The following is a 19,129-nucleotide window of genomic DNA, read 5'->3' on the forward strand; positions in this document are numbered from 1 at the left end:
CTCCGCACCTTATCCTGAAATCTCATTTGACTGCTAGCATCAGTTCTAAAACTATTATAATTTGTTCTTATTTATGTGGCACCAACGTGGGCTAGGAGCTTTGCAAATGTGTGAGAAGAGAGCTCCCTGCCCTGAAGCATTCATAACCTAAGAAGACACAAAAAGGTATGAGAAAGGGGGGGAAGCTATACAGCATAAAAGAAAAGGGGCCGAACTGAGGCTTCCGACATATTGTTGGTTCCATGATTTTTCCAATATGGTTTCCAGTGTGTTCCATTTTCCCAGTTATCACTATAGCTTTGGCTGTGTTGGGCTTGTTTCTTAAGTAATACATCAAATATTTTAATTATCGATTGTTCTGGTTGGCATCTTGAATCCAAAGTTCACGTGTCGTTAAGTCTCTGCCATAATTTCTTTACAAACTTCAAAACACTGAGATAAAGTTATTTCAATCTCAAAAAAGTGCTTCCTATATTGCTCTTCTGTGGAAGCTTTAGCTCAGATCAACGCAGATCTGGCAGCTCATGCCTGGGACACATTATCTGGGGCTGGCACACAGCTCGTAGGAGTCTGGGGAATGTATGAGGACGTAATACCCGTCATCCCGTGGCCTGGGCTGATCCTCAGGGATATGGAAAGTGAAATGCTGCAGGAGGGTTGTGAAGAAGAGAAAGAGCTCCTTCCTGGCCAGCTGCTCCCCCAGACACATGCGACGACCTGTAAAAGAGAGAGTGAGGAAGGAGAAAGAGGGAGACCCCAAAAACAAAATGATAAGTATCTTCGATACCTGGAAAGATACTAGAGCAACTAATTAAACAATAAATTTGTAAGCACCTGGAGGATAATAGCGTTATAAGGAATAGTCAGCATGGATTTGTCAAGAACAAAGCATGGCAAACCAACTTAATTTCCTTCTTTGATAGGATTACTGGCCTAGTGGATAGGGAGGAAGCAGTAGATGTGATATATCTTGATTTTAGTAAGGCTTTTGACACAGTTCCATGTGACATTCTTATAAGCAAACTAGAGAAATGTGGTCTAGATGAATTTACTATAAAGCGGGTGCACAACTGATTGAAAGACCATACTTAGTCAATAGTTATCAATGGTTTGCTATCATATTGGGAAGGCATATCTAGTGGGGTCCTGGGTCCGGTCTATTCAATATTTTCCTTAATGACTTGGATAATAGAGTAGAGAGTATGCTTGTAAAATCTGCAGATGACACCAAGCTGGGAGGGGTTGCAAGCACTTTGAAGGGCAAGTTTAAAATTCAAAATGATCTTGACAATTTGGAGAATTGATCTGAATTCAGCAAGATGAAATTCAGTGAAGACAAGTGCGAAGTACTTCACTTAGGAAGGAAAAATCAAATGCAAAACTACAAAATGGGGAATAACTGTTTAGGTGGTAGTATTGCTGAAACGGATCTATGACGAGGGTGGCTATACCATGGCTCGTGAGACACATGTGGCTCTTTTACAGTTAAAGTGCAGCTCGTTGAGCCCCCCACAACTCCCCCACTCCATTCTCCACCTGCCAGACTGCAGTGGGGAGCTCAGAACCTCTTCCTTGCAGTGGGGTTCTGGGGCAGGGGCTTCTGCCCAGTGAGAAGGGGGGTCTTGGGGCATCTCCCCATAGGGTGTGTCGGCTGGGGCTCGGGGCATCAGCAGGAGTGGGGCTGAAACTTCTGAAGATTGTCATATGTGGCTTGGAGGGTCAGTAAGTTTGGCCACCCCTGGTCTATGGGTTACAGTGGATCACAAACTGAGTATGAGTCGTAAATATGATGTAGCTGCAAAAAAGGCTAATATGATTCTGGGGTGTATTAACAGGAGAGTTATATGTAAGACACAGGAGGTAATTGTCCCGCTTTACTCAGCACTGGTGAGGCCTCAGCTGAAGTACTGTGTCCAGTTCTGGGCACCACAATTTAGGAGAGATGTGGGCAAATTGGAAAGAGTCCAGAGGAGAGCAACAAAAATGATCAAAAGTTTAGAAAACCTGACCTGTGAGGAAAAGTTGAAAAATCTGGGCTTGTATAGTCTTGAGAAAAGAAGACCAAGTGCCAACCTGATAACAGTCTTCAAATCTGTTAAGGGCTATTATAAAAAGGACGGTGATCAATTGTTCTCCATGTCCACAGAAGGTAGGACAAGCAGTAATGGGCTCAATCTACAGCAAGGAAGATTTAGGTTAGATATTAGGAAAGCCTTTCTAGCTCTAGGGGAGTTAAGCTCTGCAATAGGATTCCAAGGGAGGTCAAGGAGTTCCTATAAGGAGCGGCAGAAGAGCCTTAAAAGTGTGGGGACCACCAGCGCCCGAACTGTGGCCCTGCCCCTGCACGGCCCTTTCCCCTGAGACCCTGGCCCCCCACGCTGCCCTTTCCCCATGGAGCCCCACCCCTGTGTCGCTCCTGCTCCCCAAACTCCTGCCCTCGCACCACCCATTCCCCTGAGGCCCCGCCCCCTCTCGCTCCTCTCCACCCTCTCCCCCGTTGCTTGCCCTTACATCTGGTAAAAAGTGGGACCATGTCCCCCACCCCCGGCGCCCTGGGTCCCCATCATTGGAAGTGTTTAAAAACAAGTTGCACAAACACCTGTCAGGGTACTTGGTCCTGCCTCAGTGCAGGGGGCTGGACTTGATGGCTTCTTGAGTTCCATTCCAGCCCTGAATGTTTATGATTCTAAGGGCTGGTCTACACTGCCGCGCTAGTTCGGCGGCTGGGGATCGAAGTTCCGAGTTCGATTTATCGCGTCTGGTCTGGACGCGATAAATTGAACCAGGAAGCACTCGCCGTCGACTGCGGTACTCCAGCTCAACGAGAGGAGTACCGCGGAGTCGACGGGGAGCCTGCCTGCCGCGTGTGGACCGCGTCTGAACCACGGTAAGTTCAAAGTAAGGTATGTCGAATTCAGCTACGTTATTCACGTAGCTGAATTTGTGTACCTTACTTCGACTTGGGGGGTAAGTGTAGACCAAGCCTACGTCACTGGGAGCAGGACTCCCACCCCATGAACAATGAATTGAATCAAAGGATCTGCCCCACTTCCCCACTCTGCCATATATCATTGACAACTGCAAATACCTAATTCCTGAAAGACAGGAATGCATGTATTGCCTTACTGGAACAGACCTGTGGTCCATCTAGTCCAGCATCCTCTCCCTGACCGTGACCAGTACCAGAGAATTCTGAGGTAGGTCCAAGAACCCCCATAATGAGCAGTTAATATTTGGCTTGTGCCCTGCAGCATGAGAACTTTATTCATTTTAAAGATAAAGACATCTGTCCCTCCTTTCCACAGGGACGGCCTCACCCAGCTGCTCTGCCCTTGGATTTACCTGCAGAGAAAGGCAGGAAGGCCTCTCGCTTCACAAACTGCCCATCTGCATCCAGGAAGTGCTCCGGGTAGAACTCGTGGGGTTTCTCCCAAACCGTTTCATCCTTCAGCACCGAGGACAAAACTGTGAGGATGATGGTGCCCTAAACATTCCCATTAACCCCCCCAAAACAAAAACAAACAGGTTATTTCAGGAGAATATAAACCATTGTCAACTTTACCTTATGCTTCCTTTTACTATCATCTATAGTGAAAGAAAAGCCACGCAGTTCTCTGTTGCCCTATTAATCAGATAATGGCACAACTTTCCATTGGAAAAGGCCTATCAATATAACAAGGTTTGTATATGTAAATGAGATTTCCAATGATATTATCAGGACAAAATTTCCTCCCACTCCAGATCTCCCTAAGCTTTCAAGCAAATGAATTCTGTATAATGAGATTCAGTTGAATCTATACAGTTGGATCTACTGGTAGAAATACAGCTCTCGGTGAGGTTCAAGTCCTTTAGAATAGCACGCTACATAACCAGCCTGGGACTAAGTAACTACGTATCCTAGCAATATCCCTTAGCAATCTGCATCTGGGCTGCATTAATTTTCCAGGGGTCACAATTGCTGTACCTTAGGGATGAAAAAGCCTTGAACTTCGGTGTCCCGGTACGTCGTGCGAGGCACTCCAGCAAAAACAACATCACAATAACGCTGAGTTTCATAGATCACAGCATTGGTGTAAGGCAAGTTCACTTGGTCCTCTATATCAGGTGACCTATCCCTGCCAATCACCTTATCAATTTCCTCATGGACTCTTCCTGGAAATATAGAAACACTTTCTATAGCAGGGAATATAACAGAGTAGATGTAATAGACTATTAAGGGTCTGATCCAGTTACCACTGAAATCAGCTGAAACATTCCCATTAACTTCTCTTCTAAAGAGACCCTCTATCAACCCTTTATATTTGGCACTAATAGGTATTCCCAGCCAAGAAACAGGTAACACATATTCAATGTAAATAAGTTTCCATGAGTTATGTCTATATTACACTGGCTACTGTTTTGTTGACACGTGAAGAATTCTAATAGATTGCAGAGGCACAATTTCCATAACAGACACAGGGACAACCACTGTGGGGAGTGCGGGGAGATACCCTCCCTCCAGGATGTTGTCCTCCCCACCATGGTGCCCTCTGTCATGGAGTTAAAAATGCAAAAGCTTGTCATCTTTCCCTTAAGATGTGCCCTTCTGCTGCTGCCCACCTCCTCTTAACGCCCCCCTGCACATAACCATTTTTAGCCCCTTCCTCCACACTGTGCTCAGGGCTGTACCAGTGTAAATATTACAAACTGCTGTGCTGCAGCCAGCCAAGCCTACAGGCGAAGGCAGAAGCACAGAGACTGCAGCACTACTTAGGCCTGTACACTAGGAAATCAAGTCAGCATAACTACCTCGCTCACAGGTGTGAAAAATCCGCACTGGGAAGCCTCGGAATTTCAGAAGCCCCAGGAGGAGGTGGGGGGTGGGGAGGGGAGAGAGGGACGTGACTGGGGAAGGAAGCAGGGGAAAGAGCCAGGGTGGTGGGGGTGGGGGGAAGGAGAACAAGGAGAGTAGGGAGTAGGGAATGGGTGGGTGTGAGTTAGCTTGAGGAGGGAGGCTCACCTTTCGGGGGAGGGCAGTGAAGGAGGGAGAGGACCTTGAGAGGAGAGAGGAGGCTGCACAAAGGGGGCCAGAGAGAGCTCTCCCCAGCAGAGGGGTGGCTGAGGAGTGTGTGTGGAGGGACGGGGTCTTGTTTTGGCAGGAGGCTGTGTAACACCAAGGCCAGGTCTAGACTACAGACCTATATCGGTATAACAACGTCGCTCAGGGGTGTGAAAAATCCACCCCCCTGAGCGACTAGTTATACCGAGCTAACCCGCCCTGTAGACAGGACTCCCTAGGTCGCAGGCAGGTGTCTGCGGAGTGAGGTAGGGCAGCCTGCAGAGAAGTATGTGTGTGAATGGAGCCATTAGGGCACGAGCCGGCCTGCGTGAGTGGGATCTGAGGGGGTGTGTGGAACTCAGTTTGGTCTGATGGATAGTATGTGTGTGGGGGGAGGGTTGGAAGCGGAAGGCAGAAGAGCCAGAGAGTCATCTTTGTGTGGGAGGCCGGAGGGTGCGTGCGAGAGAGGCCTGGGGGAGGGGAGGGAGCATAAAGTGCCTGTGGGTGAGGAAGGATGAGATGAAGGGTTTGGTGGGGGCTGCAGGAGAACGTGAGACTGACAACCTAGGGGAAGGAGGAAGGGAGCACAACTTAGGAAAGAAGAGGAAGGCAGATGGGATGGAGAAGAGAAGGAAAGAGAGGGAACAATTAGGACACAACATCAAAAAATACTACTAAGGGGATAATAGACTGAAAACATAGAGCAAAATGTCTGCAGTGAGGAGATGACGGTGTGAAGGAAATGGAAAGGGGGAAAGAACAAATGCGAGGGAGACCAAGGATACTGTGTAAAGGTTTTGTTGTTAAGAAATGTGATAAAATGTGCTGTGCAGGAGGGGACAAAAGATTTGCCTTGGGCCAGCCCTAGCTCCCAACTAGCCCCTCTCCCATCACTGTGTCTTCTTTATCTTCAACAAAATTCTCCCACCTGGTCCCCATCCATTTTGTTTTCCTGTTGTTGTACCTATGAGAAGTTGTACAGATGTGTCAGTGAACCAAGGTGTTTCATGGTTACTTCTGTTTATTGTTTCAATCAATTTGTCTGTACTGAAGGACGGTTCACTGGTCTGCATTTCCCGAGACCAGCCCTAGAGGCTTTTTAAACAACCGTTACAATATTTGCTCCCCCAGTATGGTATTTGATTATTTGAGAGACAGCTCAATTTTCTTAGCAGCTCAGCCACTTCATTGTTAAAGTCCTTGGAATCTCTTGGAGGTAAGCCAGCTGGTCTTGGTGGCACTTAAATGTATCCATTTATTCCAGGACCTTTTCTTTTGTTAATTCTATCTCTGACTATGCCTTGTGATCACTACCTGAAAATGTATAGCAGAGGTAGACATCTCCTCAAAGGTTCTCTGTTGTAGTGAGGACTGATACAAAGAAACCATTTCACTTCTTGTTAATGTCCTTATCCTCCTTGATTGTTCCCTTTCTTCCCTGGTAGTTCTGTGGGTCAACCAACTCTCCCAGACATCCTGCTTCTGATATACTGAAATAATGTGTTTGTTTTCATGTCTTTGGATATAAGTTCTTTACATTTCCTCTCGCCTCTCCTAATTTCCATGTTATAGTTTACCTCTTTACCTTCTTTCTACTAGCATCACTTGGGCTGGATTTCCATTTTATTTTTTACAGATACCTGTACGACCAGGATGCTACTTAAGCAACCCTACCCTATCCTCATTTCTGACTATAGTGCCTTTTTGACTGCCTTGTTCATTTTTAAAATCCCCCTTGGAAAGTGCTAGTTTTTGGTTTGATTCCTTCCCTTCAGCAGTTGAACTTATTTATATGGTGGTGACACTTAGTGTCTGAACTATACTTACTTTTTGAATGAAGTCCAACGTGGTATTAGGACTAAGCTGAGTGCAGACTCTCTTTTTATGTGTTGGAGAAATAGTTTCTTCAAGAAGAAATTGTGTAAAGAGTTGAGAAAAGGCTTCTTACTGTATATCCCTGAAGTTACGTCCAGGCTTGTCGTAAGTCATCTCATAAGAGAGCTTTGGGCACTGGGACTCGGGAGCAAAGTCTGGCTATGCAATAGAGGCAAATGTTGATCGAGGGTGGAAGTGAAAGGGGCCAAGATTTTCCAAAGTGACTAGTGCTTGTGGGCGACATAATGTGTAGGTGTCCATTTTGACAAGAGGCCTGATTTTCGGAAAGTGCTGAGTAGCCACCCTCTGAAAATCAGGTTCTTTTAAGTTATCTCAAGTTGAACACCCAAAAGCTGAGCTGCCCAAAATCACTAGTCATTTACCGAAATCTTGACTAGAGCACTTGTGACCAGAAAGAGAAAACTTAGCAAGGAGCTGTTGGAGACACAAGGTGCACTTAACAGTAGCAGTGGGTTTCTATGCACATACTGAGATCTTTAACAGGGGCTTTCCCTCTCCTCATGAGTTTTTTGCTTTCCCCCTCAGCACATAATGCTCCATGATGATTGTGTGGAATTATCCCCTCCTCATTACTGTAGTTCAGTCCAATAGTAAATGCTACTGACTGTACTCCAGGAGGTCGCATCCGAAAGACAAAAGCATCTATAAGTAGAAAAATACTGGAAACTTGTCAATGGGAGGTGCAGGGTGAGAGGAAGCCCTGACCCTCCCAAACTGCATCACTTACTTTGGACATCAGGATAGCGAAGCATGTACAGCAGTGCCCAGCACAGGGTTACAGTGGTTGTTTCAGTGGCAGCACCAAACATGTCAAAAACTGTAAAGATCAGATTGTCCTCACTGAAAGTGCTCTCTGGGTCCATTTTAGCCTGAAGGAAATAAAAATAGGCTTGTCATATAACTTGGGTTTGTTGTTTTTTATTTAATTCACCCTACTACCTAGGAGCATTCATTTGGGTGTATAACACATTTTCCAGACATAGGGGTCTGAGTCCCTATTGCCCCACACCTGGTGTGATCATTGACACCCGTGCAGAGTGGAGGATGATGCCTGATCAGAATGGTAGCATTTTACACTCCCTTTGAACTGGTGCATATGTTTATACAAGGTATAGGGCAGTGGGGAGACAGGCCCACAATACTGAAAATCTTCTTAGTAGGGATTAGAATTCAAAATATGAACGAGTTACAAGATTCTTCCTTGACTGAGAAGAGCTAAACAAACTGGAAATGCATACATTGATCAAAGGTAGAATCATTAAGGCTTCATGAAGTACGGGAATGAAATTTGAAATATTTTTGCATTACTTTCAAGGCTCATAATTTTAGATTTCATAGAAGCACAAAATAAGGTTTAAAAAGACTGTATTATGGGGCCATTTCAGTGAAGTAAGTATCCCAGACACATGGTTTTAGATGCAGTAACAATTCCTATTTAAGGCTCAGTTGTTCTAGGTTAATTCAATTTCCAGGTATTATTTGAAGGTAAGTGCTGTCAAAGTGCTTGGCACTGGACAAGATGAAATAAAGACAGATCCAGTCCTTTTAAGGTTTTACAATCTAAGCAAGAGATACAGAATAGACAGGATGCAATGGGAAGTCCAAAGGAAATTATAAGGATATTTTTAATAGCTTCAAATCATTGACTTACTTCTTGTGGACAAGAAGAAAACAGTGGCTCTTTAGAAGGGATTTGGATGAAGAGAAGGCATTGGCTTAGTGGACCAGAATTTGGATGGTGTTTCAGTGGTCTGAGGTGGCATGAAAGAAGACACAGAGAAAACTGTGGGGGAATTATATGAGCATGGCATTGAGACAGCCATCATTGGAAGACCACAGGTTATGGGGGTGATGCATTAAGATACTATGTCCAAGATATAATGTGGGTTGTGTAAGACTTTCAAGGCAAGGACAAGAGATTTAAATGTGATGTGGTAAACAAGGAGGAACCTGTAGAGTGGAGGAAGAAGCAGCAAGATTTGAAATTGGATGTGTGCATGAGGAGAAGGAGAGGAAGGGTTCATAGATAACCCTCACTTTATGATCCTGGATGAGCAGGAAGATGGGAGAGGGGTTTGGGGAAAAAAGTAAGAATCTCATTTTTAGCTATGTTAAACTTACGTTGCAGACAAGTCACCTAGGAAGAAATGTCAGAAGGACTGAAGTACAGGACTCCTTAGCGAGAGATGGGTCAGGAGAGCTGAGATAGGTTTGCTGATTGTCAGCCTTGAGATGAAAGTTCCAACTGTGAAAGCAGATAAAGTTCCTCAGAGTTACACTGTAGAGGGAGTGAGCAAGGGCAGAGGCTTTATGACTTCCACAGACAATGGAAGAGCAGAGGAGAATCCACCACAGGGAATGCTGAAGGAATAGCTGGGGAGAAACCAATAGGAGGAAAACCAAGAAAAAACAGTACCATAGAAACCAAAGGAGGACAGTGTGACGTTATCTGATTAAAATATGACCATATAGATCATTGTTGCAACCACTGTTATATATTTGCAGCAAATCTTGTAAAAAGGTTGTCAAGTGAGATGTCTATGAAAAGGTTATGGTTTGCTGGTTATGATTTTGCTATCTGCATGCATGTATCATTTTTGTATTTGAAGTTATAAGTATTGACGCTACACCTGGATTTCAAATCTGTGCTCTTGGGGTACCGCCCACAAGGTAGCTAGCCAGCACATCTTGGAGGGATTATTCAAATGGAGTGGCCCATCAAAAGAACATTTAACTGACAATGGCAGACGTCCATCTACACTTAATGGAATTTCCTGCTGTGACTAGGCGAAGTACATGAACATGTGACTTGCCTATGTGACTCCAAACTCCATCTTGTTGCTGTAATTCTCCACAGTAAGAGCAATGGAATTCCCTCCACATGGTAGAAGAGATAAAAGGCCTGGAAACTCCTACATTTTGCCTCTATCCAGCTCCAGCCCCTATCCTGCTCCAGCCTCTTTCCTGCCCAAACTTCTGGAATATGAACTATACTAATGGGAGCATTCTAACCAATGGACTGAGGACCTTCCGATAATTTGGAGGCAGCCAAAGACTTGACGTAAGTCAGCAGTTTATTCCATCATTGCTACAAGCCTGAACCAATAACTTTGCAATTATTGTATGTATTTGATTCCTTTAACCAATTTTAATTCTCCCTTTCTTTCTTTTTATAAATAAACCTTTAGATTTTAGATACTAAAGGACTGGCATCAGCGTGATTTTTGGGTAAAATCTGAGTTAAATATTAACCTGGGTGTGTGGCTGGTCCTTTGGGATCAGAAGAACCTTTTAATTAATGAGACTGGTTGTAAAGAACCACTCACCTTTAAATCCAGTGTTTTGGTGGTCACATAAGAACTGGAATGCCCAAGGAAGCTGCTTTTATGACTTCCTGTTAGCCAGGGTGGTAAAACAGGAGTTTACTTTTGTTGCTGGTTTGGTATATCTCATGGGAGAATAACCACCAGTTTTGGGTTGTGTTTGCCCTGGTTCTCAGCAGTTTGTCCTGAGTTTGGCATTCTCAGTTCTGGCCCACTGAGGCACGGTTACAGACAGAAATGGCATTCAGTGAAAGCAGCAGAGAAGTCAAAGAAAATAAGAATGAGTTTATAAGCCATGAGACCCGGCCAAGAGAAGGCTACTGGCAACTCTTCAATATCAGTAACATGTCCTAGTGATGTGGGATTTTTGTCCCTTTTCATAGTGTCATTGGTGTTTACTTAGCAACAGTGCCACTGTTGGACTTGGTCATATCACTGAGCATCACAACTTCACTCTCACCTTCCTGCCACGTCTCTCTCTGCAGTTGGGTAAGGAATGCATGCTGACAGGAAAACCCCCCAAGGACCGATGAGAGTTTAAAACTTCACTAGTATTGGTAGGGCTGCTTTGCCACACATAGGCAAGTAAATAATGGGAAAGGGATCGCACAGAATAAAGCAAATTATACTTTAAAGTCTGCGGGGCCAGGACAGTGTCTACTTGCATATTTGTACAGCACTCAGCAGAGTGGGGTCTTGATCCTGACTTGGATCTTAGGAGGCTACCTCAGTGTGAATAATTACCTGGAACTGCATTTTGATTGGCATTTTCTCATACATGCCATATACCACTCCGATGAAGAGTGAAGTGCTATTGGAACAGAGATAAATAAGAGGCAGGGAACACAAGGTGAATTGTTAAATAACCAAGCACCGCATCTGTGAGCTGAGGTTACACTTAAATCAAGGCCTCCTTAGACACCCTGAACTTTTCTTTTCCATGTGTCCTTGAGTGTAAGGTGGCAGGTGTACGAGGATCTCAATATCTAATTCCACTCACCTGGTGCTTCTGCATGTGTGTGCCCGCATGCTGTCCCTACTTGCACTGGAGAGCAACAGCCTTGTGCTCTCTGCTGCATGCACTCGGGTGAAAGGACCTGCAGGATCCAGGTCTCAGCATAACTGATGGGTTGTTCCATCACAAGCACACATATCCAAACAGCAAAATATGACCCCACAAGTATCCATGTCTGTCTCCTCCTACCTTTTCTATCTCCTCCAGAAAAGCATCAATGAAGTCTCTGGTAAAGCCTGGATCCCGGGTCTCCTTGTGCTCCTTCACAATCTCCCTTAGGATGTCAAAGCTATCAGTATAGGGTTGGAAGACGTTATGATGAGGCCCAGGAATATACAACAACCAAGGCATCATGTCCAGAATCTAGAATGGAAGAGACAGAGGAAAAGCATTAGATCTAGAATGGAAGAGACAGGAGAGGAAGCCAGTTCTCAGATATTCGGTGGGGGAAGAGATGGAACTGGGATGGAATGTTCCCAACAGGCCAGATCCCCCACTTCACACTGGGTAAACATTTTGGGGCTCCCTACCTTGTTCCCTCCACCGTGCAACACAATGTGTTGTGACCAACACTGTCTGCATGTAAGTTAACCATCTGACTAACCACCCCTGGAGTAAACACCCTCCTCAATTCTGTTATGGAACTATTACCTAGCCTCCTATCGGCGTGACAGTAGCAACAGGAGAACAGTGAAAGGGTGGGGGGCTAGGAAAAGATTATTGTTGAGACTTTTCTTATTGTTTCAGGGCTCTGGGGAGATTTTAAATGTTACAGATACTGGCCCTGATGCTGCAGTCCTTACTCAGGATAAATGTCACTGACCCTTATGGGCTGGGCTCATATACTTTTTTTTCCTGATCTATCTATTGAATGTGATGGCCAAGGGCCTGTAAGGGTGGAGTTTCCTTGACAAGCTGGTTTTCTGGAGGAGAGGAAAGTCTCTCACTCACCATTCCCGGATCTTGTTTGTACTAATGGGATAGTTAATTCTTTTGTAAGAATGTGTGTGTGATATAGAAGATAGTAGTAAGATGCAGTCTGACAGCTTCTTGCAAAAATCACATAGAGCAAAGGCACTTGTGCTCCCAGCTGGGAGAAGGTGGGAGGTTCTGGATGCCTTCCTTTCCTAAAGATATTCACAGAGTTCTCTTACTGTATTGAAAACCATTAAAGTCTGCGGTTGGCTTTGTTGTTATTGTTGGTTTTTTAAGTTTTAGATGTTCTGTTCAGAAAAACACTTACAAATTAGGAAACATCTCTAAACTATCCCAGTCCATCAAAACTGGGCTGGAAATCGCCCAATAACAAGCCTTCCTTAGAAAAATTTCCTGTACATGTTTCTTGTTTACCAAGAAATACTAAGGCTATGTCTACACTATGCAGCTTTGAGTGACACGGCTGTGCCGCTACAGCCGAGCCGCTAAAAGGCACTCAGTGTAGCCACTGTTTGTCGGCGGAAGAGCAATCTCCTGACGACAAAAAACTTCCATCCCCAAAGAACGGCATTAGTGTTGTCGGCAGGAGAGTGCTGCTGCCGACAAAGCGCTGTTCACACTAGTACTTGTCGTCGACAAAACTTTTGTCTTTTGCGGGGGTGTTCTGTGAACACCTCTGAATGACAAAAGTTTCGTCTTTCACTTGCCAGCGCAGACAAAGCCTAAGAGACCAGGCTATCTCCAGGCATTTCGGCAGTCCCACTTCCTGCCTCAGCTGCCTCTAGAAAATGCAGAGGAACACAAGAGAAATAGCCATGCGCAAACCCTAGCCAGAAAGTATTTGACGGGTTTCAGGAGATTTCTGTATTATCCAAACTGGTTCATAATCCCTGCATCAAAAGCACCATGGCACCTTTGTCTAAAACACTGTACGGAGCGTGAGTTCTTCATCCCCCTCAACCCACCCAGGCAACCAAGAGCTTTCAGTTTTACTGACAATCAGATTCTTGTGGGCTACCTGGGACATGATTCCAGCTCCTATATTGAAAGCCTCCTCTATCAGGTGTAGCATCCTCTGGAATTTCTCGTCGTTGTACTCAAAACGGTTGCCAAAAGTGAGGGAGCACATCACATTGCCGACGGCACTGTTTATGAGGAAGCGTGGATTGAAAGGATGGCCTGAAAAAGATACAGGAACCAACCCAAGAGATTAGGAGGCACCCCAGGATCTCAGCCTGCTGCTACATGGGGAGACCCTCTAACACCACAGGAAGTGGGAAATACACTGCACCTATTTAGCTGAATCCCCTCCACAATGGCTGGATCATCTCCACATGCAAACCTCTCCTCCTCCTCCTCTAGAATTGCTCTTCCTTCTAGCTCCATGTACCCTACTCTTGAGAGCCCCCCCTCCCTGCTTTATGACTAGAGATATGAGAGTTTCCAATCTCCCAAACATACCATATTTAGAACTGAATGCAGAGCATAGACATCCAGCTTCCTCAGTCACACGCTGATCCAGGGATTTCTTCCCCAGCCCAAAATTCCTCAAGGTGGAGAGTGTGAATCTCCTCAGCTCCTTCCAGCCATGGCCATACCTTGCCATCATTATCCCTGCAGGGTTTCGAAGAAATACTAGTCAAATAGCCACCTGTTCTCCTCCCCCATCCCCCCTGCTGTAATAAATGGAAAAGGGTTGGTTTTGTTGCATTGATTTATTCTTTTTAGTTAATTTATTTCCCCCTGTTAACTGTGCCACTGTACACATGGTTCATGAAGGTGATACTTGTGGGGAGAAATGGGCTTGGGTCCCTTGGGAAGCTGTGTGAGCTACAGCAACAGTTCCCAACACTGCTCCACGGGCCAGACCTGGTACTTCCGTTTTTTGTGACTCTAGGGGCTCTCTGTGAAACAGGTTTTCAAATAAAGTTTATAATGCCAGCTGGCCTTTAAGTCTCTTGCTGGTGGCATTCATTTTGCTGAAAGGCAATGTTGTGACACCAGCAGCCTGGGGCAGCTGGAGAGAAGCCCGGTCTCAGGCTGTAAACCAGTTTCTACTCACCTGTAACAACCAGATTAGCAATCAGTCCATCCTGCAGAGGGCAATGGTGTCTGTATGTGCACACTGTGTGTGTGTATGTATATACACCCACAGTCCATCATAATGTACAGGACCCATAATGTACCCTGAAGGCAGAGCCATGTTGTTTGTGCTCCCCAAGAACTGATGTGCATGGGGGAGATGAGAAATTTGCCCTGGACTATGAGGGACACTTGCCTTCACAGTTTTTTCTATAGCCCATATGGTCAAATAAAGAAAAGGGTGGTCGATCAGCAAAGTCTTCTGATCTCTGGACCAATGCTTCCTTTACAGCTTCTAACCCATTCAGCAGGACCACATTTTTCCATCCAATCTGAAGAGAGATGATCTTTCCAAACTTCTCACTGAGCTGTCAAGTAAAAGGGAAATGAGAAAAAAAGAAAAACAGATTTAAAGAGAAAAAACAGCTACAAAGGCTGTAGCTTAAAATGAGAGACACTGTAGCATAGTCTGTGGAAGGCAGAGAGCACAGGGGCTTTGACTGCAGAGTGCTTAATCCCTGCAAGGCTGTAGACCCAAGAGGGAATATGCCCAAACCCGGTAGGAGGGATCTAGCTCAATACCACGTTTTCATATTGTGAGGTGCGGATTTGGGTGGGAGGGCAATCAGCGTTCCTCTCCCCTGCCACCTTCATTTCCCAACTGCTATTTGTCCATAAAGAACATTGTTGGGTTTCAAAGTACTGTCTCACTGCACCAATACTCAGCTGTCCATTCGCGCTGGTCAAAACTCAATTTCCAGTTAGCAGGAAATTTTGACATTTTGACATTTGTTTCCAGTTAGAATCAGAACGAAAACAAACTTCCCAGACATTGAAATTTCCAAAAAAGTTCTGTTTTGGAAAGTTTTTGTTTAAATGTCATTTTGAAATCTGGAAGTTTGGATTCTAATGCTGTTTTGTTATGTGCGGCTTTTTTATTTGTATAGTATTACATTTCATCCATAACATGTCAGTGGTAATAGTGCTCTGAATAGCACTGCTACTGATGTGTTACAAAATAATATAAAAATAATTAAAAATGAAGAACTCCGAAACAAACATTTTCCAAAGTGAACAAATTTTCCTTTCGAAAGGCCACCCCCAGGGAATAGTCATCAAAACCAGCATTTGTTGTCTAAAAACTGGTTCAATGAAAACATTCCCACCAGCTCTACTGTACAGCTGTGTATGGGAACCATTGCTAAAGTGATGTAATTCTCCAATTTACACACACCCCTTGGGAGGGTGTGTCCAAGTCCTAATTTAAGGGCCCAAATGAAGAACAAGGCACTTACATTGCTGCTTTCTCAACCATTAGAGTAGTGTAAACTAGTGTCAATGCTTTCTTTATATTAACAAACTGATTTATAATCTCGATGTACACACAGTTCCTTAGTGTATGACTGATCAACAATTAACCAACCACCTACACTGATTACAGTGTGAGGGGGATGTCACAAGCTCACATGATGTAAATGTAAAATGCTTTTTTGCTTTGCTTTTATTCTGTTTAACTTTTTCTCCTTTTATAGATTGAAATCTTCCTGCAATGCAGTAAATAATAAATGCACCTCAGCTGCCACTCAAGAACCGGAAACTGCTGTGGCATGGGTGCTATTCACCAACCCTCTCTGCCAGTCAGTGAAAGGCATCTGTCCCTCTAGCACTTACCTCAGTTAAAGCAAGGCGAGGACATTGGAAATTGACCTGCAGCAAGTTCCCAACGAAAGGGAAGGAGACAGGACCCGGGGGGTAGTTGTTCCATCTCTTTCTGCGCTTCATGTGATCGAAAAGCAGGATAAAGACAGCAAAAGAGAGGCTAAGTGTTGTGAAGCTGTTCCAGAAGGATGGGAGCTGGGACCCGAGCCAGGAGAGCAGTTCCATTGTGTCTCTCCTACCTCACTCTGTCCCCCAATAAGTTTTTCCCTTTCCCCTCAACACTTTCCCTCTGCCTGTTTCACCTTCTCCCAGTCTGTCTTTCTGTTTCTTTCTCCTACTTTCCCTCTCTCACTCCTCCCATCCCTCTCTTCCTTTCCCTCTGTTTTTGTATCTATTTCTTTAGCTATGCTATTCTATTCACACCCTCTCTTCTAATAACAAAGTGCCGTAAGTCTACACAGGACTTTACAAATAGCAAAGTGCCGGGCTGTGTAGTTATTGTTTCTCTTCAGCTCCTCCCCAGACCTTGTAGGAGTGGTGATGAAGGTGTGCCTGTCCCCGTTTTTCACAAGCCATAATTCTACACAAAATTGTAGGAGGAGTCACCACTGGGGGCCAATCTCTTGATAGTTGGAGCCAAAAAATGTACTGCTGAGGACTCTTGATACCGTCCCACTCTCCCCACTGCTCCACTTCAGCAATAGAATTATAGCAGGCAAATTAGCTAGAAAGGAAGAGGTTTGATTGGTTTTGTTACCTCTGACATCACTAACTAGGGTTTTGTTGTTGTTAAATATATGGCTGCTCATCCCTGTGGTATCTAACCATCACAGTGGCACTACTTAAGAAGGATCTGAGTTATCCATGATTGGAATTATAACAATTAGACATCAATCATTAAGAACATAACTTAATTACTACCTAATTTCTTCAAAATTGTTTATGCACGTGTTTTCTAGGAGATTTAACCACATAGAAAAGTCTGTCTTACTCTGTTATTAGGATCGTTCAGTCAAAGAAAAGATGAGCCAAGTGCTGCATTTCTTAAAAGCTCACTTTTGATTGACTTTAACACTAACTAATTAACAATTTGACTTGTAAATCCTCAGGGAAGTCAGTCAGTACGGTAAGCCCTGTGGCCTCAAGCCTAGGAAAGAAGGAAGGTAACAGAGTCAGCTCTCTGCTGTCATCTGCTGGAGACCAAGAGGCGTGGACTGAGCAAGGCAGCACCACATTTACATATTAACTTCAGATAATTTGGGGACATAGGGGTATAATTTGGCTGAGATTTGTACTTGCGGCCCATATTTTTGAGATTACCCTGGTGGGAGCCATCTAGGCAAAGCCTGAACAATGACTGAGTACAGGGTCACCCTGAAGAAGACTGATGTTTGCCAAGGTCGGGTAAGAGTCCTTGGACAGTAGGAGCCCAAGTTCCAGAAAAAAGAGAAATTGTCTGTTCTTGGTTAATTGCTGGGAATGCTTTCGTAGGGGGTAAGAACTCTTATGGGACTGTTAGATTACTGATTCCGTAGTACCTTAACAAAACAAAAAACAAAACCTGAGCTGAAAGCTACAGTTGCCTGATATGGGCAGAGCTCAGCAGTGGTTTTTGGAATGCTAATTGAGCCTTTAAACAACAAAAAATAAAATACACAAATAAACCTTTCCACCTTGAAGTGCCTTATGCACCTAAAGTCTGACTGCAATGCTTTTGCTGTGTGTCCAGCCCATTACATTCTCCTCAGAGCCTGTATTCAGTGATATTGCAAGAGAATTCGAGCAAGCAAGGTCCCAAAAGGTAAACCCTTCTCCATAACCTTGAGTAGTTTTGTGTTTTGGCTTCTGAGCTAGCTCTGGTTATGGTGTCATGCTTCCCGCAGCTCCCATTGGCTGGGAACGGCAAACCGCAGCCACTGAGAGCTGCGGGGGGCCATGTCTGCAGACAGTCAACGTCAGCAAAATGTCTCGCAGCCCACAATCACCTTACCCTGATGGGTCACAGGTTGCCCACCACTGCTTTAGAGCCTACAAGTCAAAGCATGAAGGGACATATGAATGTTTAGCATAGCTGCCATATCTGCCATTTTTGTCAGAAGCTGGGAATAGGTGACAGGGGATGGATCACTTGATGATTACCTGTTCTGTTCATTCCCTCTGGGGCATCTGGCATTGGCCACTGTCAGATGACAGGATACTGGGCTAGATGGACCTTTGGTCTGACCCAGTATGGCCGTTCTTGTGTTCTTATGTTCTTATGTAAATACATTAAAATACCCGCTAAAACAGTGCTACGCGAATATCTGTTCTCACTTACAGGCATTGTAAATAAGAAGCAGGCAGCATTATCTCCTATAAATGTAAACAAACTTGATTGTCTGAGCAATTGGCTGAACAAGAAGTAGAACTGAGTGGACTTGTATGAGGTGAATTGAAAAACTTTAAAGTTACAAAAAACAGGAATAAACCTCCCTCTTAGCATAGGAAAAATTCACAAGCTAAAACAAAAGATAATCTAACGCATTTCCTTGCTTTACTTACAATTTTTGTAATCTTAGATGCTTATTTCAGGCAGGGTTTTAGGAGAGGTTTTTTTCCTGCCTGGTCCCTCTCTCTGTCCCGGAGAGAACAACAAAGAGAGCACAAACAAAACCTCCCCCCACAGTTTTGAAAGGATCTTCTTCCCTTATTGGTCCTTTTGGTCAGGTGCCAACCAGGTTATTTGAGCTTTTTAACCCCTTACAGGTAAAGGAGGGATTTTATGCTACCCTTAGCTGTATGTTTATGACAGGACAGCTTTGCACAAATGGGCTTCCGTAACTGCGGAGGGGCGATAGATGGCACGCACATGCCAATTCTCGCACCAGACCACCTAGCCACCAAGTAAATTAATCACAAGGGGTATTTCTCAATGGTTCTCCAGGCGCTTGTTGATCACCGTGGGCGTTTCACAGAAATTAACGCAGGCTGGTCCGGAAAGGTGCATGATGCACGCATCTTTCGGAACACTGGCCTGTTCAGGAAGCTGCAAGCAGGGACTTTCTTCCCGGACCAGAAGATCACCATAGGGGAAGTCGAAATACCCATTGTGATCCTGGGAGACCCCGTCTACCCCTTAATGCCATGGCTTATGAAGCCATACATGGGGCAACTTGACAGCAGCGAGGCGCGGTTCAACAA

At 44.7% G+C, this 19,129-nt stretch overlaps 1 protein-coding gene across 1 annotated transcript; it reads right to left on the reverse strand.

Annotated features, from left to right (window-relative positions):
• Nucleotides 1–538: 538 nt before the first annotated feature.
• Nucleotides 539–16,174, reverse strand: LOC112105059 (cytochrome P450 2D15). The gene is made up of 9 exons (XM_026657497.1): nucleotides 15,962–16,174; nucleotides 14,487–14,658; nucleotides 13,670–13,822; nucleotides 13,227–13,387; nucleotides 11,462–11,635; nucleotides 7,662–7,803; nucleotides 3,965–4,152; nucleotides 3,343–3,484; nucleotides 539–717 (listed from the first exon to the last, which is right to left on the reverse strand). Exons 1-9 carry the CDS (start codon nucleotides 16,172–16,174, stop codon nucleotides 539–541), a joined length of 1,524 nt encoding a protein of 507 aa, XP_026513282.1.
• Nucleotides 16,175–19,129: the final 2,955 nt, after the last annotated feature.

This window comes from Terrapene carolina, unplaced genomic scaffold (genome assembly GCF_002925995.2).
Source record: "Terrapene carolina triunguis isolate 2854851 unplaced genomic scaffold, T_m_triunguis-2.0 Scaffold247, whole genome shotgun sequence".
NCBI classification, from domain to species: domain Eukaryota; kingdom Metazoa; phylum Chordata; order Testudines; family Emydidae; genus Terrapene; species Terrapene triunguis.